General features: G+C 29.8%; 1 protein-coding gene across 3 annotated transcripts in view; it reads left to right on the top strand.

Annotated features, from left to right (window-relative positions):
• The window catches only part of RASSF8 (ras association domain-containing protein 8), a 49,425-nt gene that overhangs the window by 7,611 nt on the left and 13,937 nt on the right, over window positions 1-27,877 (top strand). The window contains exons 1-2 of one of the 3 annotated variants that reach the window (XM_067279377.1): window positions 14,385-14,609; window positions 20,093-21,422. In XM_067279377.1, coding sequence (XP_067135478.1) covers window positions 20,144-21,422 — 1,279 coding nt within the window. In that variant the 5' untranslated portion in view covers window positions 14,385-14,609; window positions 20,093-20,143. Of the gene's footprint in view, window positions 1-14,384; window positions 14,610-20,086; window positions 21,423-27,877 lie in introns of those variants that run through there. The other 2 variants (XM_067279375.1, XM_067279376.1) reach the window with 2 other exon arrangements.

The following is a 27,877-nucleotide window of genomic DNA, read 5'->3' as shown; positions in this document are numbered from 1 at the left end:
TTTTCTCAATGAAATTCTCTGCCGATGGTATCATAAATGTCTCTAAGATGTCCTGATATGTCTATGCATTGACACATTCCTGAAGAATGCACAGTTGTCCTATGCCGTTAGTATTCATGCATCTCCAGATCATGACAGATGATGCAAACTTCACAGATCTCTTCATACAGTCATTTTTGAAAGCCTCTTTGGTTGTTCTCCATACATGTGAGCCTTGGTCACCACAGGAGAGAGACAAAATAGAGATTCTTCACTGAAGAGAATGTTATTCCAGTTGTCTTGTTCCACATGAGCCTCTCTCTGCACCATCTGACTCTCTCTTGTTGTTGCTTTTTCGTTAGAGGTGGCTTTGTCTTGGGAACACGGAAGTTGAAGTGCGAGTCGTGCAACCTTCAGCATGTGGTTTGGCTACTAACATTCACTTCAGTTGCTCTGTATTGTGCATGCAAGTGCTTAACGCTCTTAAAGCAGTTTTTCATGACAATCCTTCTCGAATTTCTCTCATCCCACGCAGTCATTGCTCATACGTCCACATTTCTGGCGTTTATTAGTTAAAACTTAAACACGATTTTGTTGTTTCAGTACTCTAGAGACTGTTGGCTGCAAGCATTATACATAATTTGCAATTTATTCTTGTGTTTTTCCTACTTTGTACAAGGCTATGATAATATCTTTAGTTTTGTCACTGATGTTGCACTTATGCCCCATGTTGTACTCTTATACTGCTCTGCTCAGCAATATGGAAATTTGCATTACAATATAGCTTTTTATGGGTGGTTTTTTTTGGCTGTTTTTGCTAATATTCTAATTTTTTGTCATGGTCAAACTGTTGTTCTATTCTTTTGTCATTTCATTTACATTTGTAACAAAAAAAACGTTTGAGTTAATTTGTCTGATTAATGGTTATAATAAATATACATAGACATTGTTTATGTAGAGTCAAAAAAAGTTTCGTACTCTGTTTTGTTCATGAGAAACTAAACTTTCAGTTAGATGAATATTCTAATCTTTTGTCTAACATGTAAAGATCAGCACTGGATGAGAGCACCATGTTAGAAAAAATTACATAAAGCGATTTTATGAGAATTTCTACAAGAAAATAAAAGAGGTGGTTGACAGGTATGAATTGGATTCATGTTAATGAAATTACCAAAGACCTGCAAAGATATATTTTGAATGTGCTGGTGTTTCCATTATTTCCCAAATGGGTGAAACTCATACTTTTTAAGATGTTCCAACTTGAGAAGAGAAATGCCTGCATAGTAATGCAGTCATTCAATGATTCATGCATGAAGCTATGGCCAGGGAGCATACAATTTAAAAAAAAGTCAGGTTTATGGTAAGCAATCAAGCACACTATATGCTTTTGGCTTTCCAATAACTGAAGACATGCATCCCAACTTGAACTGTGTGACATGTATTGCACATGGACTATTGTGTTTGTGAAGATATCAAGGAGGAATACAGTAGGGTAAATTACTTCAGTGCTGTTCTAAAGAAGATTCTTGTAATTGATTCTTGTCTCCAGTTGTCGAGTTTTGTACTGAGAAGTCACTGGACCCACCTACCAAATGCTCTGTGAATAGTTCAAATGATGATTAATATTGGAGACCCACAGATCACTGAATATTAGACTAAAGGAACATCACTACATGGTTCAAAAGGGTTTGTACAAAAATGGCCCTTTTGTGTGGCTTTTGCTTTGTTTACTTGTGACAATGTTGTTCGAATGGCCTTCGATAAAGCATGTCTCTTACATGTATGCCTTATCATCATGAATAAGATGTCTTGCCAGGCTTATGAATAAAGACAACATTAACCAACCACCAGGCCAGAAGCACGTACCTGAATACTAGACAGGCACAGCAAATCTGACAAAGAATAAGAGCCAAAATACCATCTCCATATTGTAGATGAGCTAGAATGATACCGTCAGGCCCACAAAACTTAAAAAGATCAAATGATTTAACAGCCCATTTGATTTTGGCAGTGGAAACCACTGATCTACACAACTTTCAGGATTTCCTATTGGGTCTGCACGAGAACAGAAAATTCCAGACTCACTTGAAACATCAATTCTGGGGCCATATTCTGGTCACTGTCACTGGTTTTTCGTCTCTCACAAGCCAGTCGCTGATTGGCTAATCCAAATGATTAGCCAATCAGCGATCGGCTTGTGAGAGACGGTGACCAGAATACGGCCCTGGAGTTTGAAAAATAAGCCTCAAGTCTTTGGCCTTGAGCCAAGCAGAGGCCTAAGGCATATACTACTAGAAAGAATTAAGGAACACACTTCAGAGCATGATTTCATAGTTAAAATCTTTGAGTCTGGAGCTGCTAGAAACATTAAAAATTTTGAACAAAAGTTTCCCATGACGATCTTAATGCACCTTTAAAGATTTTTTTTAAACTGGCTGAACTGGCTTCTATTGCAAGTAAACTAGTGAATGAGAGTTCTATTGCAAACTGGCTAAAAGCCAGTTTGCAATAGAACTCTCATTCACTAGTTTACCTACAAGGAGAACATTGCTAAATGCAAGTTATATAATACTTAGTACTAACATTTATTTGGTAGTTAAACACATACAACTTACCCATCTAAGAAGATATTTCTATTTTTTTTATAAGAAAGTAAAATAAGACAATTTAAGTGGAGTGAAGATGTAAACTGTTTTAGCAGTGACATCATTGTGTTAAGATGAAATGTTTCATCATAAAGCAATGCCCTCTTTGGGCTGCAAATTAACATTCTTTTCAAGCTAGAAACCAAGTTAGCTAAAAAGTTCACTGATGATAAGCCAAAGAAACCTTTAAAAATTTATACATATACCATCTGCCTTTTTAATTGAAAACCTCAAAAACTGATATATATTATTCTGGTTATAAAAATATATCCTTTAAAAACTGGTATATATTAACCAGTTTTATATATCATATATAAAACTGGTTATCTAAAAACACACCAGTAAACAAAACCAGTTAAACAAGCACCAAAAACACTTAATATAATGAATGTTTTCGTCCATATCAATTGAACCTCTTCCTGTTATGTAAGCCTATTAAACATCAGAATATCAAATCGAATAAAGCACTAAAATTGAATTTTTAAATGGCCAAGGTTCAGGTATGCAACCTATGCAGAGAATGTATATCATACAAAAAAAATTCTTATTTTATTAATTATATAACATTTTGATTAATAAACTTGAGATCATACGTGAAGTGATTTACTATAGTCTACACTATTGACAAATTGTCTGATTTTCCGGAAGTTATGGTAATCAGATTTTTAAATCTTATGAATTTCTGAAGACTTCAAATATTTTAAATGTGCTGGATATGTTGTGTGGTGTAGCAGTCTGGTATCATTGTAAGCAGCCAGAATGACATCATCACTTGCAAATGAGGCCATAGCAATGTTATATAATTTTTTCTAATACTATAATTATGTTCTTTAATATGAGTAGTGAAGAGCTTCTTAGTTGCTGCAATGTTTATTAACAAATCGTCTATCCTTGAGTCATGTTTCTTGTTTTAATTTTTACTAAATTCATTGAGGAAAAACTATTCACATACATAAGTTATAGAAAATAACATTTGAATTTTTTCGGCATACTTCCTTAAGCTGGGAAACTGATATATTTATTCATATTTTATGCAACATGGGCTGCAAAAAGTATTAATGCGGGCTGCGGGTTGCCCATCCCTGATCTAACCTAATCAGTAAGTCTAGAAAGTGGACTTAGTGTCAACTATGTTGTTTTATCTTTAAGGAAAGACTGTAAAGGTTGTTGTTAAGGCAGTCAAGGAAGTTTTCCAGTGGTTTTTTCAGTGGTTTTTTTTTTTAAAGATGGAACAACATAGTTTACACCAAGTCCACTTTCTAGACATAATCATAGGATTAGATAATGGATGTCTAATAACTGTATCTGATGGGCCCAGAAGAGGCAATCCTTGCAACTTCTGGGCAATGGATAGGTAGCTGATCCTAATATTTTCTCAGTGTTGATTACTTTGTTCTTGTGTTTTGTTCATTTTTGGTACCCATTTTCAATTAGGTGAGTGCATTACTGCTGTTTTATTTCTTTGTTTTTTATTTGCTTATAAAATTCCGTTAAGCATGCTCAAACACATCAGGAAGCACTAATATTGTCACTGACGCCACTGTATCTCAAGAACAAAGTCATGGGCCCCCATTTTTTATTACATTATTTGGATTTCCCATCACAATTAACCGAAATGGCAAAGTTTTATCAAAATTGTCCCATCAAATTTTGAGAACAAAAACAATTCTGTAAGCTACATAGATGAGGGTTTACTAATGCTATGCTTCAATAATACTTTACAATTTTAAATATACAGTACAATAAGTTTTTTTTTTAAACTATACTTTTAATAACATAAGGCTACAGTTGATAGAAATTCTGATTTTATTGATTCTGAAATTAAAGGACCACATTAATGTGGTCCTTTAATTTCAGAATTAAAAAGAATTTCAGAAATTTCAGAATTAAAAAGAATTTCAGAAATTTCAGAATTAAAAAGAATTTCAGAATTAATAACAATTAAAAATTACATAAAAGTTGAAGATTTATTAATTATAATAATAATAATTATTAATATGTATAATCAACTTGCCTTAAAATGAACACCAATAAAGCAAATTCTCATGTTAAAGCAAATTTTGCTATTGTCACAACATTAATTTTCACGCAGTAGATGAACAAAAATTTTACCAGAATTCATTAAACTGAACTGTAAATTATCTTAACTCCCAATAAATAACTAATAATGACTATTATTCACATGGGTAAGTGTAAAAACAATACTGTATACAAACTGATACTGTAATAAATGTTCTATTTTGAGTAGAATAATTGCCTGTGCAAAAACACACAGAGTTGGCCAACAACTATGCCCAGTTGTGGACAAAATTAAGGCACCCACAAGAAAACTTTAGAAAGCCATTCATAACCTTCTAACTCCCCATCTGGAAGACTACCCGCACACCATAAACAAACTGGCTGACCTCATCCACCTCCTGCAAGATCTACCCTGCCCGTCGCGATTTATGACAGTCTTGGACTTCAAGTCTATGTACCCTTTGGTGGAGCTCCCTCCAGCCTTCTGCTCCCTTAGAGATTTTTTATTTAATGCAGTACAAGACTATACGCTGCACCAATAGATACTTGAGGTGGCCCATCTCATGTGTTACGACTCTGTTTTTATGTTTGATGGCACTATTTACCAGCAGAAGAGGGGTGTACTGATGGGTAGCCCAGTGTCAGGGGACTTTTGTGAAATGGTCATCAGGCAGCTCGAGAGTAAGGCCCTCCCACCTTTCCTTCCTAACATCCTGATCTATAAAAGATACATACATGACATACTTATCATATGGAGAGAGGTCCCTGACATGACATCCTTCGTGCAAACCATCAACAACAACCCTTTTGGTTTAATGGTTGAAATGGAGCAGGCTAGCATGGAAGAGGTTCATTTTCATGACCTTGGTATAAGAATAGTAGGACCCAGCATCCATACATCTGTGTACCACAAACCCTCTGCTATCCCTACATACATACCAGCCAATTCTTGCAACCCATTCTCATACAAGGCAGCTGCTTTTGATGCTGTAGTCAGAAGGGCATTCTCACACTCATCAACCAAACAAACTCTGGCAACCGAGTTAGGCCATATTAGAAAGTTAGCAACCGAGTACAGGTTCCCGACTGACAAGCAGCTTGGTCGAACGACACCAATGTCTAAAGTATGCCTCCACTGCAAATAGTAATGCCGGCTTGCAGCCAGACAGTCCGGCATGGATCCCCATACCTTAAGACAGTGCATAAGAAGATAGCCAATGAACATAACATATAGATAGTATACAGAAGATATCCTACAATTTTCTGTATCCTACAGAATGAAAAAGACCCCCGGATCGCATGAGACTCCCCAGTATCTATTCTATCACAATTGGGGTATAATCTTTCTTCACCTCTATTCTTATTTTCACTCTTTTTCTTTTTGCCTTTATACTTACACTAGCTTACTTAGATCCTATGGTGGCTTATGGAATTAAAAAAAAACAGAAGAAATAATCCACAATGCTAGAAAAATCTCTGAAGTCAAAGAAAAGTTCATTGCAAATTAATACCATATTGCTGGCTCCACAGATTAGAGAGACATATCAATGGATAACTTTGAGAAAATCATAAGACTAAAAAGATATGCACCATTAGCTGAAGCATGGTATGACAATGATCACGCGATTTACATTTTCTGGTTTAACACAAGTGATGTCATTGCTTTCAATTTCAATTCACCATGCTGTAAGATTTTTTTTGTTTCTAGCACTGTTGTTTATAATTTTAATTTAAAAATGAAAATTAGAGTTAAATGCATAATTTATGGAAGCAATAATTTGCTATTATTCACTTTTCCTGAAAAATTCAGAAAATGATTAATAATAATTTTGTATGATGATTAAACTTTTTCTCTGGCTTACATGTAGATACCCATGGTTTTTTAAAAGATGTTTATTAAAAGTTCTTGCATTTAATTCATACTGTTAAATATAATGCTGAATGTTGATTATGTACTACTGAGAAATAATAAATTTTTAATTAATTAATTTGAGTCAAGCACCTTTAATTACAAATTATTGGATTTCATTTATATTATGCAAATGTCAAATTATGTGGTTTTATTAATTAATTTTATTTAAATTGAATTGTAATGCATACTGAAAATCAGAAGCACTATCTTACCCGCATGTGTATTGAAATCTAATTTGAATAACAATGTCATTGATGGTTTGTGTTGTGACATCTAATGATGTGAGGCAAATCTCCACCACTACTGAATTGGTAGTCCTATCATTGATTGGTTGACGTTCTTTAACATAAGAAGTATAAGAAGTTGACCATTGGTTGCCAGCTCTGCCAAGTAACTTGTTTGGAAACCCAAGTTATTGTATGGCAACCAGAGCAAATATGGTGTTTAAAATTTTGTTCATAAACGGCATTCATAACCTGATGTTTGACTGTACACCAAAATAAATGAATAGAAGTAATAAACTGTGCTCTTGGTGTTAAGATATGAAACATAGATGATGAGATTTAAAAACAGATATATTTGAGAACTTTTGATAATGATATTTAACCTCTTTCTTTAGGTTTTACTTCTATTCATTTAATTTAGTATGTGTTTCATTATACTGCATTTTAAGTACGGAAACTATATGGCATTTCTTTTATCAGTTACTTCTTACTAAGAAAAGTGGATAAGAGTCAAATTACATGTGGATTTTCTTCTAAAATATACACTGATATCATTTCCACTAAGATTTCATATTATGTTGTAAATTTTAAAAACTATTTGTTCTATTTCATTTTTGCTATTTTTACCTGAAGAAGATGGTTATTTATTACCATTAAAAGTACTTGTTATATATTTGTTTTTTAAACTTGTTCTAAAAAAAACTAAATCTTGACACCAGACAGTTTTTACATGTTTATTAATTAATAGACTTAATACGATAATTATTTAATAATTATTTTAAAATGTAATTTGAATTTTATTACCTTACAATACAAATTTTTATAAAAATAATAATTGTTTTAGCTTAATAATAATTTTGATTAATTCCTAATAAATTCTATGTTGTAAAACTAGTATATTTTCTGTATTTGTTTTATTGTTACTGAATTGCTTTGGAGAAGAGTACTTTTGATAAGAAGAGATTTTTGATAAACTATGATTATGGCCATAATCATAGTTTATCAAAAATATAAAATTCTGAATTAATTGAATTTAATAGGGTATAATAATATGAAAGAAAACACATATACTGTTTAAATTAAAACTGAGCCAATTTTTAAACTTTTTCAGCAAATGTCAATGAAACTTCTTATAATATTTAGATAATTATAGAAAACTTATGTACTGTTAATTCTTATTTTTCTTTAAAAAAAATTAAAATTTTTTGTTTGTGATAAATTTTACATCTAGAATTTGTAACTATGGTAAGGAATCTCTTGTATTTCTGCTGGATTATTTATCAGGCTGTAATAATGTTAATTTAATGATTAGAAAGAAATGTAAATTTAGAATATTTTGAAATTTACATCCACAAACCTTTTACGGTGCGATTTGCAAATATAAAAGGTTCCCACTAATGTTTTCGAACTGTTCTAAGGTTCTTCAGGTGAGCAACGGAAATTGTAAAATACATTTGATGGAAAACAAAAGGTTTGTGGATGTATATCACTGTGTTGTGATAAAGTTTTATTAGAATATTCTGGAAAAATGTTTATTAAATCAAGTACATAAAATATTGCAATAGAAGAAAAATATACCTATTTGTAAAGAAAATTATTTAGAATAATTCTTTATTTATAATATTTGAATCATTATACTGTAGAATTTAATCATTTTCTGGAATTTTGTGATTCTGTATATTATGACTGCTTTTAATAAGGCTATCCTAAAAATACATATATTATTTGTTTTTTTTATTTTATAAGCAAAAATAATAAATATGAATTTCTTCAAAACAAAATTTTCTTTCCTTTTATAATTTCCTTTTATTTTTCTATTGTTTCAAGATAAGATTAATACTTTTTATCATTTGACATTTTTAATTGTAAATTATTAGATTTATAGTCCATTGATGAATTTATATGGCCTTATTTTAGAGGTTAATTTCCTTTTGATTTAACCTACTAAATGTATTTAATGGTTCATTTCTTTTTCCTGTTCTATTTTTTATGATAAATGATAGAAATAAAATTGTTGACTGATAACATTTTTAAAATTCTTTATTTGAAAGTATTAAGCTGTTTTTAATTTTTTTTTAAAAGTTCTTTAACCCAGAGAGTCAAAAATGTATTAATTGAAATAATTAAAAATTTTGATTCTATCAGAGTATAAAAGTTTAATTATTGTTTTAGGTTTAAAATATTTTAATTTTTAGATTGATGTAATGTATTAAATATCTTTAAAATTATGATTTAAATAATATAAAAACCTATAAATTGAATTAAATATGAAGTTGATTGAAAATAAAAAATATTTTTATATAATTGAAAATTAGTGGTTAAAATATTGCATAAATATTTTTGCTTTCCTTGAAATTTATTATTCTCCATGATAGCAGTTCAAAGGTTCAGATCACTGATGTTTCAAAATATCTTTCAGTTATATGACTTTAAAGGGAGCAATGATGAAAGTCTTATAAATGAGAGAGTTGTACAAAAGAGAGATTGACCAACTTGAATGAAAAATGTTAAAAATACAACTGATTCTCTCAGTATTGATTACCACAGTTAAAAGCATTTGTATTTCGAATTTAAAAGAAATAATGAAATTAAATTTGGCACAGTGCTACCTATGTCACCTAGAAACTAATGTGCATGTCCAAGTTTTTCTGCAAAAGTAGGCCTGTGGGATTGAAGTACAGTACTATATTTTTCATTGTTAAAATCTCCACAGGATTGAAACCAGAAGTATGGATTTTGAAAATTCCATTCAAAAGTGATTTTGACATAGGAAGATAGAATACATGTCAGGGATGGTCAATTTGTCAAAATTTGCAAGCCTCGCTCACTTTTCTCACTTGTACTCACTTTTCTCACTTTTCAGGTCATTTTCTCACTTTCCTCACTTTTTTGGTCATTTTCACGTGCTTAATTAAGATGTGGGACAAACCAAAAATAATTTTAAAGCCAAACGAATTGCCGAATTATCGGACTATCGGAATAGAATTTTTTAGGAGAAAATACGCGGCCCTGAGCAGACTCAAAATTGCAACTGCCCGCTCAGTGTCGTTAGGTTATAGGAAACAAAAATTTATTTAACGTATTTGAAAAAATCTTTTATGCACTTAAAAAATCCCTCTCATTACAAATTCAGAAGCCAGTGTTGAGTAAAGTTATGTACTTATGCCATATTTTTATTATTCGCCAAAATCCACCTTATCCGAATTGCATTTCCTTCTACAGAGTTTAAAAATAAGTATTCTAAGCATCCCTGCGGTTTTGGCTGTTTTCTAAGAAAATCACTAAAGTCCTTTTGCAGGGGAAAACACATTACGCAGAGGGATTAATCTCTCAAGCTGACAACACTGCTGCCGCTTTTAAATTCAAAATATATAATTATTAAAATTAACACTAGATAGTAGCGTAACCTCCTACCACTAAAAAAGATTTCGTTTCTGACCATTTAGTTATCCTGGTTATAGCCCAATAATTTGGCAGATTATTTGGTTTTAATTAACAATCAGGTTATGGAGTTGTCGTTTACAAAAATATTTTTTTACTTGATTTATCTTTAAATAATTTCATAAACTTGAGTTTAATAAAATTACTTTAATGATTTCATAGCATATTGTTAATGTTAAATCACATCTACATCTTCCCATAAATGTATGTTTAAATTGACTAAAAGTATAATTATACCATATAGCAAGTGTTATTTTCATAAAATGTGTGATTACTTTGCTTGTGAAATATCCATTTTTTAATCTTTTCTTATGCCGATTATAATTGTGCATTAATTGAGAGACTAAATAAGTAAACGAAAATGTAAATTCATATTTACATATAAAATTTACCAAATAAATTAAAATATTCGAAGTGTTGTAAAAAGTACAACACGTAATTGCTTGTGAGAAAGCTTTTCACATGCTTCCCAAAAGGTTAACAACTTTGCAACGATGTTGGTTTTTATTCATCTGCAGGAAAAAGTTCCTTTTTATTTATGAAATCGTTAATAAAATATTATTTTACTTATATTATTTGGAGTACTGTATATTTATTTCAGATTTATTATTTTATTTTGAAATCAATATTTACACATCTCGAAGCATTAAAAAATAAACAGTTTCTGATAATGATAAATATCCGAGAATAGCCAAATTAGTGAAATCAGCATCGAAAATCCCGTTCCCATGAAAGAGAGGATCAATTTTATGCCGGGCACTTTCTCCTGATAGAGCATCAGTGTTGGAAAGAATGCTTAATTCACTTTTGATTGTTAAGGAGGGACTGAACATGTATGACCAAAGCCCACACCTTGTACCTATTACAAAGGACGACTGAAGTTAGCTTCCTCGGTGCATAGAAATTATCAAGAACGATTGGAAAATGAAAAGAAGTTAAAAGAATAAGAGAAACGGAAAAAAAGAGCACAGAAATGTTTTGAAGAACAACAAAAGAAAGCTGTTCGTAACATGAAGATTATGGAACTGCAACTGAGTTTAAACCAGAAAAATGTAGAAGAAAATGAAATACATGCGACAGTCCAAGTTTTGTTAGAAGCAGCAAACAAAAAAACTGGAGAAGGCTATTAACAGCAAGAACATGAATGAAGTACAAGCAGCACGTGTGATGCTTATTAGTGTTAAGTGTTCAAAAGCAAGAGGAAGCGAAAAAGAAGGAAGCTGATAACATGCAGAATAATCTTAATAAAAGAACATCATCTTTCATGACTGATTATTTACAGAAGCCAAAGACTTTTCAAGTATTCATGGTTTACTGGAAATACAGAAGCCACTGGTTATCGGGAGACAGAAAAAAAACGCGATATAACCGAGTAATAAAAATTCTGGGCTTTTACTAAACAGATTATACATTCTATGGAATCTCTATTCTTTCATCAGCAAGTGTTTCTGATATAAAATAAGCTGTTTTTCAATCCTGAATTTTATTCGTAGGTTATATCGAATTAATTAACGTTTACGTAAACATCGAAACCATGAACGCCCATTTAGCATTATTGTTTCTTTAACAATGACATTGAAAGACAAATATTGTCGATATAAAAACAAAACATCAATTGCGATTTTATTATACAGTACTATATAAATCGCTTATTAGAAATTCGTATAGTTTATATTTTTCAATAAAAATTATAAATGCTGTAATTGAAAATTCAAAAAAATAAATATTGAATATATAATAGAACATCAAAACTTATAAAATTACAGAGTAAAAATTCTCAAAAAGCAAAATAAAGTTACTACTGTATAAAAATTTTAAAGTTTTCGTTCAGAATTAGAGAGATCTTTTCCTTACACATTATGCGGTGAATTCGAAATTTTACACCTTTATGTGAATTGACGCAATACCGTTAATTCACATAAAGGTATGAAATTTCGAATTCACAGAAACTTGTAAATGAGGAGACTGTACTTAAAACTAATAAATAAACAACTTTTATATCAAAAGGAAACAAATGACAATCGATCTATCCACCTGTTCTGCATATTTAGCTTTTTCTCGTATTTCGTTGCAAATAGAAATTCAGTGGCAATTGGTAATTTAAAATTAATTGACTCAAATGCTTTTAAAATTTGGGGGACCAAAAAAACGCGATATAACGAGTGGCTACTATATTACAGTATATACAGAAATTTTTAAAATGTGTTTAACCGTAACAGAATAAAAAGAAAATAACAATTTTTACCGCTATTTTGCTGAGTTTTCCTTCTGTGTTTTCACTTTGTTTTGTCACTATTGCACTCACTTTTTATTCACTTTTTTCTGTATTTCAACTCACTTTTCTCACTTTTTCAAAGGGGAAATAGCACTCCTAGGCCTGAATTTGAAAAATATGCATGTAAACAATTGTCCCAAGGCAACATTTATACAAAGATTTTTGGTCAGTACATGCCTGGCAACTGCTTTATGGAAATGCAATGCATTGTCTGGACATGCATGACAATGGTTGCTAAAGAGTTAAATGAGAGATGCATAAGTGAGAGGTCACTGTATATAAATAGTACTCAATATTATTACTTTTTCCTTTATACATGCAAAATAAGAAGTATGGGAAATATGAAAAAACATTTATGAAATTTAATAATAGATGCAGTTCTGACATCAAATTTTGTATGTGTAATAATTTGTTTAAATATAATTTATATATACAGTATATATAAGATTTAATACTAGGCATTTTCAATGGAAAACCAGAAAAGCACCATTAAAAGTCAGAAGGATGAGCAATATTAGCGAGGTTGAGGCCGACGTTTTAAACGCGAAAACGTGTACGTCGGACGTTCGGCGCCACTTTCCTGTAAGCCTAGAAGTTTGACAATGGCGTTTGGAAAGTCAGTGGAATTATGCTCGACATTCCTAACGCCATTGTCAAACTATTAGGCTTACAGGAATGCGGCGCCGAACGTCCGACGTACATGTTTTCGCGTTTAAAACTTCGATCAATCTCGCTATTAACATAATAATAAATTAATAATAATCGCTTTTTAGACAAAGTAACCTCGTTGAGTATGGATTCATTACGAATCCGAAATTGTTTGTCATCTAAATGAGAATTTTCAGTTTTAATTCTGAAATTATAAAAATATCATTTTAACGATTAGGTATATTTCTGTTTTTGTTCACGGCCGCTAATCATTTTTAAGTTAGGGTATTTATTTAAAATTTTTCATTCCTACTTCCGCCTTCGTTTCGGAAATGTAAAATAGGACTTTTCCTTCCCTCTGTGTTCATCCTTGTCACTAGTTCTGTTTTTATGTCAAGCATATTATTTGTCGAAATATTTTTACATGGTAACAATTTATAAAAAATAATGTGCTTGTTAAAAGAAAAATAAACTTTTATGATTACAAAAGTCAGTCTATTATTATTGTACTTTGAAACCATAATTTAATTACAGTATATTTTAAGTAATGTGTGAACTGTTAACACACATTTAGATGAAAATTTTCCTGTTTAATTAAGGTAATGATGATATCGAGGAATTAGCTTTGTAATGTATTGTACATTATTAATTAATTTTTCTTGTTTATTTTATTAATTAATGAATGTAACTGATACGCTTATCAACTCGTCGATGAATAGATTTGCGTATTCAAGTTTTTATTATGAAGTATTGTGGATGACACAATTTATTTAGTACGTGATATGCTGCTATTTTCGTTTCTTTGTAAGGATTTGGAATGAAATTTTTATCTAATTAAAACTTTAAAAATTGTATTTGATTATACGTTTTTATTTCGTTAACGTATATATATAGTTCATATGTACTGTACGTACACACGTACTGCATTGTAACGAGAACTGTTTGTTTTTATCGTGCATTTTAAAATTTTTTATTCTTCATTTCATTGAATTTTAAGTGTAGTTTTTGAAAAAGAAATGTTATTTTTGTTATATTTTTTAAAAACTAACTGTGCATTGTGTGCGTTAAGATAATAGATATGGACTTTTAAATAATATATTATAGTAATTGTATTTATTAATAAGACCGTTTTGATTGGAGTGTTCTTTCTAACGAAATTTATGCACGGTTTTTATCGTGGACAATGGTTAGCATTGTTTTATCTGAATCACGTGATAACTCCGGGGTATGACTGACTTCCTGTTTCGTGTGTAAACCTACTATCTGTTTTGATGGTTTACTCTCATCATAAAGGATAATTTGTGATTCAGTTAAAACATTCATTCTTCATTTACCATAGTGCTAGATACACAGTAAATGAATTATTACTGTACGCAAATATAAATTTTGTGAACGTACTATGCATGTTTGTGGGTTAGCTTATAACCTTTCGTCCTAATTTTTAAACAAGAATTAATAACTAGCAGGTGAGTTAACGGTGGTGAATATATAACTGTTTTAAATACTATAAGCAAGTATTAATTAATTATAATAAACGATAAAACAAAATCCACCTGGTGTTTTGATTTAAATACTTGGTCAAGTAATTGGAGTCAAGGTCGTATCAACACGTGCCATACATCCTCCCTTCTGGAGCCGTACCTTCCGTAGTTGTTTGTGACGAATATTCGTTATAACTAAAATATTTTGTAAAAATAGATTCGTTGAAAATAAGTAAGTAATGATTAAAAAATGATTGATGTTATCACTTCCTTAGAAATCGATATTTCTAACAATAATTATGGATGTAAGGTTTGTTTATAGTTAATATTTAAGAGAATCATTTTTAAAATAATGTAGATAATACGTAAAATCTTAATAGTACTGAACTAGTTTAATAAAATTTTAAACAAATAGTTGTTTTAGTCAACAGAACTATAAGAAAGTGTTATTTAAACAGATTTATAAATACAGTGTTTATGCTTTCTGTTTTTTTGTTTCATTCATAGCAGGAATATTTATAAATTGTTTAATTAAATATAATAAGAAAAGTATTTTAATGTAACGTAAATGTTTTATTATAAAATAGTTTATATATTGTCATTCTGAATATATTTGATAGAAATATATAATTAAAAATATGTGATAAATAGTTAAAATTTTTATTGAGAGTGAACACAATATTTCTAATTAAGATTTTTTTGTAATTATTTAAATAGTAATAATTTGTAAATTCAGTTTTTATATTTATAGTTCATAAAATAGCTGAAAGATAATTTGAAGATAAACCCTAATTTATAAATTTGTTCATTAAGATATGTAGAAAGCACATTTGTGTTTGAATTTGAAATAAGAATCATTTCTACTGTAATCTTTCTCATCTAGTTGCAAAATTTGTTTTAGATTAAATACAGTCATTGTTTATAATATATCTGTAAAAATTTATCACACCCAAGGCTTAGTTAAATTAATTTACTATACTATTGAACACTCTTAAAATAATATCTATTAATTGCATATGAATAAATTTCATAAATTTTGTATTTTTAAAAGCACATTTTTCATCTATTTCATCTTAACTGAATTAATTTTTTTTATGTAAAAGTAAATCTATGCTTATGACATTTTAAAATTATATATATAATTTGTGTGTAAATTATTCATGCACATGTACGGTACATACAATATAATACAATATATAAAAATAAATATTCAAGGGTCATCCAGAAAATAAGTACCATTTGGTTATTTAAAAAGGTAGGCAATTGAAACAAAAATTATTTAATTAAACTATGTATTATTTAATGGTAATCTATTTTTCAACATAATTTCTATGCAAATTGAGGCACTTATATCTTGGCACTAAATTGAAGTTACCTTGTTCATAGAATTCCACAGCCTGTGACTTGAACCATTTCTGGACATTCTGCTTTGCCTCATTGTCACTGCTGAAACTCTGGCTGCCAAGAAATGTCTTAGGGTGTTGGGACAGATGGAAATTGCTAGGTCTGGACTATAGAGGTGGTGAGCAAATTGTTTCCAGCAAAATGACTTCAGCAATTTCTATGTTATGCTTGCAACATATGGTTGTGCAGTTCAGTGTTGTGCAACAACACTAAACTGGAACTAAGTAGACTAGACCTTGTGTTCTGTATTGATTGCCTTAACTTTTACAGAGTTTGACAGTGTGCTTCTACATTGATTGTTTTGCCTTCTGGCATGAATTCCACCAACAAAATTCCCTGACAGTCCCAGAAAACACTGAACATGATTTTTTTGCAGAAAGAGTTTGCTTGAATTTCCTGGTTTTTGGGGAACCACTATGCTGCCATTGTTATAACATAGTGCCATTGTGCCACTATGTTATGATATTGATTGTTGTTTGTTTTCTGGTGTTGATGGCAAATCCACATTTTATTATCAGTGACAATTCTTTCCAAAATTTCATTTTCTTTTCCTTCATACTACTGCAAAAATTCCAAGGCTGATCCCCATGTGTTTTGTTTTGTAAACTTTTGTAGCATTTTTGTCACCCTCTTGAACACAACTTTTTGAAGTGTAAGTGTTTAGTCACAATTTCACACAGCAAAGATCTTGAAATGTGAGGAAATTGCACAGACAAATCAGTAAATGCAAACCATCTATCGGAACAAATTTTCTCTTTAACAAGTCTTAAATGACTAGAGATGGGCAACCACTATGCTTCTTGTCATGAACAATGTTTCTTCTTTCATTAAATATTTTATATTTCTCACCATATCTTCACTTAACACATTTAATCTGTAAATTTTATGTGATCAAACGTTTCTCTCAATCAAAAACCTAACTACCGATCATATTTCACAACTGGTAGGCTGCTTGATTGTTTTGAACATTACAACTGACACTTACAGCTCTTCAGTGTAAAATATGGCTCGATTACTTTGTTCCTGAGTGGAAGAAGTAACTATGCATGCACAGTCTTAACATTGCCAAAATGCATGGGAGATGCACGCAAACAGTACTTTCTGGATGCACCTCATATATGTGTATTTTAACTATACAATTTTTAATTGACAAACATGAAATATATTTTAATTTGTTATGTTAACTATTGATAGTTATATAATAAATAATTTATGTAATTTAAAATTTAACAAAATTACGATTTAAAAAATTAATGTTTAATTAAAAAAATACATATTAATAATGTCTTACTATGTTTGAATTTTCTATTACTTTATTTTCTTTGAAATAGAGATGGTTGTTGACTTTTCAGATGTGACACATTACTAAAAATATATATGAAAGTTGAGCAAAAGAGTTGCATGTTGTATAAGAGATTCTATTCCTAGAGAGCTAAAAAGAAAACTTATAAAATATCTTAAGAAAGAAAAGTTTTGGATTTTTGCAATCCATACATAGTATAAATATAATTTAAAATAAAATCACGAATTAAGCACAAAACAGACAATGAATATTGTTTTAGGAATGATTTTGAAGTTATTTAATCCAAAATCAAAGGGCAACAACATAGCTCAAAATTTTTGTTTGTTGGCTGAAAGTGTAAATTTTGTACATGAAAAGAAAGTTAAGAACATCAATGTCATGCTTAAAAGAACAATTTGGCCAAAAGATGACTGAAAATCATGAACTGCTTGTATAACATTATCAGTACAGTGATACCTTGCTTAATGAGCATCTCTCATAACTAGTAATTTACATAATGAGTGAAACAAATTGTAAAAAAATGATTTGCTTAACAAGAGACATTTTGCATAACGAGTGACGAGAAGAGGGGAACGTCTGGATTGTGCGCATGCTACATCAGTCTGTTTAGCACTCGTTCCACTAGCATCTTAGTGTGGCTTGTGATTACACATTTTTCCAAACTTGTGTTCAGACATATTACAAACAAACATCAACAACCATAGCCCATTATATTATAAACACGCTAAATGATATGCCAAATTCTTAGGCTATGTAAAGACTATAATTAAATATTAGAACTTGATTAATTTGAATAGAGATAGGCAGTTATGCTGTTATCTCTTATTAAATTCACTGACTATTCCAAATTAAATTTCAATTTTTTTGTTTTCTGCAAATTGAATTTGCATTCCAGGTTGGTTCATTCCACGCTAGAAGAAAAGATGATGATTCATGCTCCTTAACAATGTATATTGTATAATTTTCTTTGAATAAACATTATACATAAAATATTTGAGTATTTTTTCAGCATGGAATGCATTATTGTATTTTACATTAATTTATATGGAAAAAATTGTTTCACTTAATGAGTGTTTCGCATTAGGAGTAAGATTCTGGAATGAATTATGCTCATTAAGCAAGGTTCCACTTATAAGAATAAAGAAGTATTACTATTTTCTATGGGATTTTGGCTTTACATCTCCTCAAGCAGCTGTTAAAACTTGTAGAGGACCCTTTAATGTATGTTTTTCAAAGGACTAATTATATAAATGGTATTGTTAACAAAACAGTTTAAAAGGCTTACAAATTCATACAAAAGTTAGTCAAATTACTCTTAAGTAGCTAAAATCAGTTATATCAAAAACAATTGTGTGATAGATGTACCGGTACAGTACTGTACATTTAGGGGGGGATGAGAGCAATACAACCTTAATGAATAAATTCATTCTTCATTGTTAGATGATTGCAAATTAAAATATACCTGAAGATATCTGTTATTTATAGACAAAAACATTAGTAAAAGTTAGTAATTTGAGGTTAGCTGGTGTAGATGTCTTGTATGTGTTAAATTAATATATACCAGATTTGGAAAATTATTGATTTGACATTCAGATTTTTCTGCATTGCCATCAACTAATTAAGGTTGACTGCAATGTATAAAAAATTTCAGTTAATGGATGAGACTAAGGTTTTGAAATAGCAAAATGTATTGGTGAAAATATTGTTTGTTATGGGGGCAAATTTCACAAAAAATCAGCAATTTGTAATGTGACATTCATTAACTTAAATTGTGATAGTTCTGTCTGTGATGGTTCTTGATCTGATCAACACATTCAAGCATTTTTATTTTGCACCCAAGTTCTTTGAGTTTAGAAACATCAAAACCTGAATATAGAAAATAAATGTCAAACTGAAGTAAGAGAGTTTGAAATTCATTAGTTTTGTGATAACAGTAGTTTCATAAGTTGTGTGTTCAATTTGAAAATCTCTACTTGTTCTATAAGGATCAATGAAACTTAAGAAATATCCTAAAAAAAAGGACTTTTTGTAAGTTATTTCATTTTGCCAGTGAAATTTTTATGAAAGACACTTTTCCTGAAATATGTAGTTGAAACTCTTGTTTGTAATTGTATATTCTATACAAATAATATAATTTTTGTTGAAAACTTATGAAGTAATAAAACATACATTGACAATATTTTCAACTGTACATACATATAAATATTTATAACACATACATACATAAGCTATTTTATATATATTAAATGTGTTTCATTCTATAAATTGAGGTGTATATTCACCAAATTTTTTAAACTTCTACTTCCACAAAACACCGGGATGAAATCAAAACGCATTTGAACTTGTTGCCAGTGTTGTTGAAAAGACAGAAAAAAACTAAAAAACGTGAACGTTTTTTCGTTTTTTCTGTCTTTTCAACAACACTGGCAACAGGTTCAGATGCGTTTTGGTTCATCAAATTTTTTCTTGTTTTATTTGTTTTATTCCTTTTCCAATTTTTGGAATCTGATCTATCATAATTATAATATGATGTCAGTTTCACCTGTTTCTAATTAAATACATTTTTTTATTAAAAATATTGCAGTTTTAACTTATAACTTTAAATGTTGCCATTTACTAAGTTGTTCTTATGATAAATAAATATTTTTTTTATAAGTATGAATTACTGTTTGAGGTGGTTGTAAGTTGCTTTTAGAATACTCCTTTATAATAAATTACCATATAAATTACTCATAATGTTTATATTTTATTTCAGTTTTAGATGCTGCAAATAAATATGATTTGGCTTTCCTGAATATTACTACACATCAATATGGAACTGAAAGTATGGGTTGATGGTGTACAAAGAGTAGTCTGTGGTGTAACTGATGCAACAACTTGTCAAGATGTTGTGTATGCTCTTGCCCATGCTACAGGTCAAACAGGAAGATTTACATTAATAGAAAAATGGAGAAATAATGAACATCTTTTGGCTCCAATGGAACATCCTCTAAGAGTATTAACAAAATGGGGAGAATATTCTAATGATGTTCAATTTGTTATGAGACGTTCTCAAGCAGATTCAAAATCTTCTGGATCTGCAAATCAAAGTAATATTAGTAAAAGACAGCATGACTTTTTACATAGTTTTTCTCCTACCAATAATACAGTTCATTCTAATCTGTCACCACAAAATAAAGAAATAAAAAAATCACTGACTTTTAGTGGAGGTCGTGCAAGTAGTAGTAGTGTTAATACTAGTATTCCATCTCAAGGAGCTAGTAGTAATAATACCCCTTCTAAAGTTGATCCACCATTACCTCCTGTGTCTAATATGGGGAGAAATCGTTCTAGGCAAGATGTACCAAGAGGAGTAGTTCGTGGTGTTCCTCAGCGTCCACGAGAAAATGAGTACTCACAAGAAATTGGTCAGCCTGTGGTAGGATCCAGAACAGAGAGACCAAAACATCCACCTCCTTATAATGAAGCTGTCTCTCGTTCCAGTGGTAGATTTCCACCTAGTCATTTATCATTAGCTGTGACTGGTTCTCCATTCAGTCAGAGTGATGAATCTCCTTCTTCTAAACGTCGTCATGTTTCATCTCTAAGGACAGATCACATAATTGATCATGAAATGTCTCATATTCAACCATATGATGAACACCATACCTCATCAACAAATGTTTGTACTAGTAGTGGTAGTAGTAATAATAATAATAGTAACAGTAATTATAATCAATCATCTGAAAATATTCTTGATTTAAATATCAAGAGTCCTGAATCTGCACATAGTAATAGATCAAATCACAATTCTGAAAATGGTAAAAAATCACAGAATCCTATTTCAATATCAGACAGAAATCAATATTTGGATCATAATCTTCCAACAGAAACACCAAAAGCCAAGAAAAATTTACTTTCTGAATTTGATAGTGAAAATAATATTAGACCATTAGATATTAAGCAGCATATAACACGTTCTTCTCCATCTCGAAGTAGTCAAATAAATGAAAACAAACATGATCCCCAAGTACAAGATTTGATGAGATTGGTCAGTTTGCAAAGAGAAAAACTAGATAATCAACAAGCTGAATTGGCCCAATTTGATGCTGGTAAGTAAATTTCTGTATGATTTTGTGCCTTAGTTCAATAAACATAAGTCAAAATTTAAAATATCATACATAAATTGCTATTTTTAACCTTGTATTTTGTTTTTATGCTAATTTTTTGATTTTATTTACCATTCTTGAATGTTTCTACTAACTTAAACCAGTTATTTATGTTAGGGCTTATCACACTAGTGAATATGGACACAAAAATTTCTTAAATTTAATATATATGTTACCGGCAAAACCCGATTTTATGCCAAACTAGTTTTGCCTAGGCCAAACTAGTTTGGTGTAAAATCGGGTTTTGCTGGTAACATATACTCTATATTTAAGTTTTCAATACAAGAAATTTTACAATAATTAAAACTAAAATGTATGAAATATATAAAATACATCTAAAATGCATTTTTAGACTGTAAAATTGTCCCTCTTCAGTTGGTGTTTCACTTAAACTTACAAGATAAAAATACATAAAAGTTATATTAAAAGGCCGAAATAATGATGAAGGCATCACAATTAAGAAACTGGTATTATCTTACAAGTGTAATACAATAACTTCTATCTTATTTCATGTTTTTCATAACCAAGCCAAGCCATAGAGTTCTACACACAATTAATTACAATCAGTTATAAACCTCTTTAAGTATCAAACAATATAGCAATGGACACAATACTTACAATTGATGCCTCTGAAGGATTGACCGAAACATTACACCAAATAAAAAGAAGAAAAATAATACACTTTTACAATCAAATTCCAGGAAAATAGTTATCACAGTATAGCCATGTGTGTATTTATATATCATTTCATGTCATCACTGTTACATCATTAATCTTTATTTTTTATTTAATTTTTTTTCATTAATCTTTATTTAAAAACATGTTGTTGTTTTTCTTGTGTTGAGGATTTATAGTAGTGTTCTATTTTAAAAGGGAAAACATCTAAAAATAAAACATTACAATATTCTATCTTAGCAGATTTAGAAGTTTTTAAATAACATGTTAAAAAATATTTAAAACACATTGAAACTTCTGGCCAACAGTGTTTACAGTAAAATATATAAATATGTTGAAGATACAGAATGTCTTCATTTTCCATGTTCACAACATCAGCGACAATCCAAAACAATTCTCACTTACGGAGATTATCTTTTATTTGATGCTGCACTCCTGCAAGAAAATGCAAAATGGATAAAAAACATCTTCTGATGATTATGCTAATATTCTAATTCACAATACCATTGGTTAAAATTAAAAATATTTTTATCCATTTTGCATTTTTTTTTTTTTTTTGTGGCAGTGCAATCTCAAATAAAAAGTCATTTTTGTGAGTGAGAATTGTTTTTGATTGTTACTGGTATTGTGAACAATGAAAAATGAAGACATTTTGTAGCTTCAATATATTTATATGGTTTATATTTAATGTATCTATTACTTCTAACAATAGTGTTAAATCAAATGAATAAATGAAAGTCATTTACGATGTAAATTATTTATTTAACACTTACCATTTCTAATTGTATTCATATTTTTGTCATTTCCAATATGACAGCTCAAGGTCACAAAATTATTGTCTTTTTTTTTTAATTTGTATATTATTATACTAATTATTAATTTTTCCAATATACTAGCTTTTAAGTTTTTTTTGTTTGATGTTGAAAAGAAAGAACAGAATCAGAACATCTTAAACTGTATAATTGAAATTGATGATTTGCTTTTTGTCCTTGTATTATTATTTTTGGTATATAAGCACATGGATTAGCTCTATGGAGTACTTATTACACACTATTGACATTTGTCTGATTAATCAAACAGTAACAGGTAAACACAGTTTTATTATAACTATAGTATGCATTTTGGACAGTCTGTTTTTTAAACTATTTTTAATCATTAATCATTGATTTGTAATGTAATACTGCTTTTATTTTAGTCTTGTAAACTCACCAAATTGTAACAATCACAGCTGATGAGGGACACACAGACTATCCAAAAAGCATACCATAGTTATAAAAAAACTGTGTTCACCCATTACTGTTTGATTATTCTGACAAATGTCAATAGTGTGTGATAAGTTCTCCATAGAACCAAACCTTAGTGCTCACATATCCAAAATTATATCATTGAATATTGATTTAAAAAAACAAACATGAATGCCAAATTTAAAAAAGTATGTTATTACATTTAAATGTTTTATGAATATTGTAAATAAATGATTTTAAATGCTTTGAATAATTTGAAACATTCTTAACTATAATTTTAATTAAATAATTTAGAACTACTGGAAGAAAGAATCGGCCCAGAGCAGGGCTCAAACCCTCAACTCCTGCTTACTGTGCAGATGTGTTGCCACGCACGGTAAGCAGAAGTATTGGTTGGTGTGTAGCTTTATAATATATTGGGTTTAGTGATGATATTTGTGCCAGGGTTTGTGATGGTGGTTTGGAGATGTTTACAGGATGAGAGCATGGGTGTCCCCAGCTGTCACTGTAATAACCATCAATGGTTATAACATAATTTTGTATATACTAGAAGAGGAGATTGGACTGGAGGTCCAGGTAACATAATTGGCAATGCATCTGCACAGTAAGCAGGAGTTGTGGGTTTAAGTCTTACTCCTGGCTGATTCTTTCTTCCAGTAGTTCTAAATTATTTAATTGAAATTATAATTATTAAATTTATCAAAAGATGGCACCTAATGCCTAACTCTAGTGCCAAATTGTCTTATAAATTTTTAACTATTTTAAAATAGAACATCGTTACACATTTTGTTTTTAGGCTCTGTGTAAAATAAACACTATCAAAAATTTATTTTTTGTTTTAAATTAATTTTTATATTCAAATTTCTGAAACTATTAAATATTCAAACTTGATTTCTTGAATTAAAGCTGCTTAAGTTGAATTTATACAATGTAAATTGAATTTGTTAGTTAACATTTTTATATAAGTTTTAAACAAATAAGTGAAATGAAATAAAATGCGTAATTCAAATTTAATTTTGTTAGCTTTGGAAATTAAAGATTAAACTTCTTTAATTCTTATTTATAATTATGAAATGTTTTGTGTAATAGTTCAAACTGTTTAGTTTATTAATTTTTAGCATGTATGCATATTAAAATTAAGTATAAAAGATGTAAATAAAATTAGAACAGATATATATGAGATTTAAATTCCTATAATCTATTAGGAATAAGATTTTAAGCTTGGGCACAAATTTCAATTTCAGCTTCACATTAGAATTAATAGAATAAAATACAAACACAGAACACAGCCATACTGAAATCTAATTATAATACAGTAATTGGTTAATGTGATTTATTTCATGATTTATTATACATAAGTTCCAGTTTACACACTGAAAGAGTGAAATTTGATTACAGTATATGGTTAAAAAATTTTCAAATTAATTGAAACATACATATAAACTAAGTCCAATAAAACAAAATATAAAGATGCTATAAAAAAAATAACACGTACAGTACATCATACAAAGACACAAATTCAGTATGTATATGCTGGATGATCAAACAAAATCTTGAGAAAGCAAAATGAGGTTACTGATGGCATGAATTTATATATCTGACTGATTCATTGTTAACTCCAAATTATAGGATTAATTTCAGGAGTCACTTTGAAAAAATAAAATGAGTGTCTGGAAAATAATGTTAAATAATAATAAAATAGCAGACATCAAAAATAATAAAAATAATAGGAAAGAACTGTATTAGTGAAACACCTTAAAATGTGGTACCATTGTATATTTCTGATTAACCATATTCCAATCTTTTAGAAAATCCCTGTTAGCATTCATTATTATTCTCCACATGTTTGGGTCTTCAATTTCTCACTTTTCCCATTTTACTATTATCTTACTGTTTTTCCAAACAATATTTTTAAGAAAACATCATTGCATTCAATAATGTTTTTCTTCATCTGATAATGTCAATGCCCATTTTAATTTAAAAAAAAATTGTATTCTAATTATGATTGTCATGCAAATTTATTAAGCTCTTAAAGCTCTGTGGTGATCATCTAAAACAGTTGAAAATACTTTTTCACATGATTTACACCAGTAACAGGTTCCAGATTTAGTGTTGATTTTACCCCCAGTGTTAAGGTGGTGATGAGTTTCTTATTTACTTTTTTATATATTAAAGTATCTTCGCTGCTGGAATTTTTTGTGTTTATTTAAGAAAATAGATGTCAAATTGCTTCTGTAACAATTTTCTTATCTCCTTATTTACAAAATTGTGTCCATTTAAATAATACATCTATTGAAACTAGTTTTTATTGAATAGAATCATTAATTCTATTGGATGATCAAATGAAAGAACATGAAGAAAGTGTGAGGAATTTGACAATACTACAAAAGAGACTTGTTGACAGTAGCAGCTGGTTGTTCTTGTCATTTATTGCAGGAAACATTCAAATCTTAAATGTTTATGTACAGTACTACAGTAGAACATTGATTATCCGAATACCGATCAACCAAAACATCGGTTAACCGAAAGCGTTCCAGTCGGCAAATTACAAATTTCCACTAGTGCTGTGGCACTGCAATATTTGACTGTCTTGGGCTACTTCAATATTATTTTTGTTGGTGTGCGTGTTTAGCTGGTAGCACTGGCAGACCATGAGAGAGTACTTAAGGATGTACCAGTATTTGAACGAGGCTTTTTTCCCCATCGTGAGTGGTGAGTTTTGCTTGTTTCGTGTAGTGTTTTTCTGAGGACTGTGTGTCAGAACATGTTTCGTGCTGAATCAGAATGTTTTTGATACTAGATTAACTTCTGAAATATAATTTTTTTTTTGTTTTTATATTTTTCAATACATTTATTTTGTTTGTGCAAAATAAAGAAATAATTTTTAACGATACAATAGTCACGATTATTGTTTAAAAAAATTTCATTCGGCTTAACATTGACGAAATTTTAACATGAAACGACACGCAACAAAGAAAAATTTCAACATAGGATAGGTTAACATATTTTTTTTGTACGTGATCAGTTATCTGAACAATCCCAGTCCTGAATTGTTTAGGATAATCGATGCTCTACTGTATTGACTTGAGCAACAACATTTGAAAATGTTTTTCAAATGTTCTATCTACACACAGACCCTGAACTGCCAGTTATTAAAAAGTTTGTAAATAAGCGTTTTTAGGCAAAGATAATTCAGGATATTTTTGCATAATATTGTCTTAATCTTTGGTAACTTTTTCTTTATGTAACTTTTCACTGAGAAAATTCACTATTCTGTAATATACACAGTTCACAGTTATGGTCATTGTTTAATTCTTTCAGCTCTGAAAATTTCTTGTTTTTCTGTACCTGAAGATGAAATTGTTTTTATCCTTCAGCTACAAGGGGAACTTGCATAGCAAAACTAGTCAAACCACTCTTCCTTCAGCTGTTTTGTCTCAAATGGATTAAATCAATTTAGTGTTTAAAGAGTTAAATTATGTGGTACAAGTTTTTCATTTTTAACTCTGTGCCATATGAACACAAAGAGGGTCTTTTTCCATGCTCAACAAGAGTTTTTCCAGATCTTCAATGGGATTAGCTGAGTAGTGAGGAATAGGACAATACTAGCGATTCTCAGGATCCCGGTTGTTTTTTAACCCGGGAAATTTTTCTTATCCCGGGAAATCCCGCAAATTTCTTAAAATTTTTTGTTAAGGTTGAAGAAATTTTGCAAATAGAAAGTATAATTAATTCATAAACTGTCACAATAAATTTGTATTTATTAATTTTAAACCTACTTATTAGTTTTTTAAATTTTTTTTTGTTATGGCACGTCACAATTGATCAATAATCAATACGTAGCTTATTTGTGGCAGGACTCTCAAAATTCTTTACCAGTAATATCTGGAATAAAAGTGCTTATGCTGTCTTAATTTTTAACCATGCCCAGTGGCTTCAATAACTGCGTAATGCCAGGTTGTGCGAATTGGGCAAGGATACAAACGAGTACGAAGTTTGCAAGTATGAAGTTTTTCTTTATAAACCTGATTATTAAAGACAAATGAACTGCCGAATTATTGGGTTATGATGTTTCTATTAAAGCAGTCGAGGTAGACAAATCAAGAATACTAGAGAACAAAAAAAGTACTATAATCTCGAAAACGAACTAGAAATCTTTCAGGATACAGATAAAAAACACACAATATTTGTCTTCTATTAAATACATTAAACCCGATTCCAATCACATCAATTGAATCGGAAAAGGCATTCTCGGTAGCGAGACTTTTCATTACTAAAATAAGAATTAGATTGAGTGGTCGGAGTATTGACCATCTTTGCTTTTTAAAATCTTATAAAAATTTACAATATTTTGTATTATATTTTATTTTAAAAAAAATTACCTTCTAAGTTAGAAGTTTGATCTAAGTTCAATTTTTTAATTTTCAACTCAATTCAAAGGCATTTTTGTTGTTGTATGCAGTTTCCAGCAAACTTTAA

This window comes from Centruroides vittatus, unplaced genomic scaffold (assembly GCF_030686945.1).
Source record: "Centruroides vittatus isolate TY-2023 unplaced genomic scaffold, ASM3068694v2 contig_866, whole genome shotgun sequence".
Taxonomy (NCBI): Eukaryota; Metazoa; Arthropoda; class Arachnida; order Scorpiones; family Buthidae; genus Centruroides; species Centruroides vittatus.
Note: the sequence above shows the minus strand (reverse complement) of the source record. Positions and strands in the feature narration are given on the sequence as shown.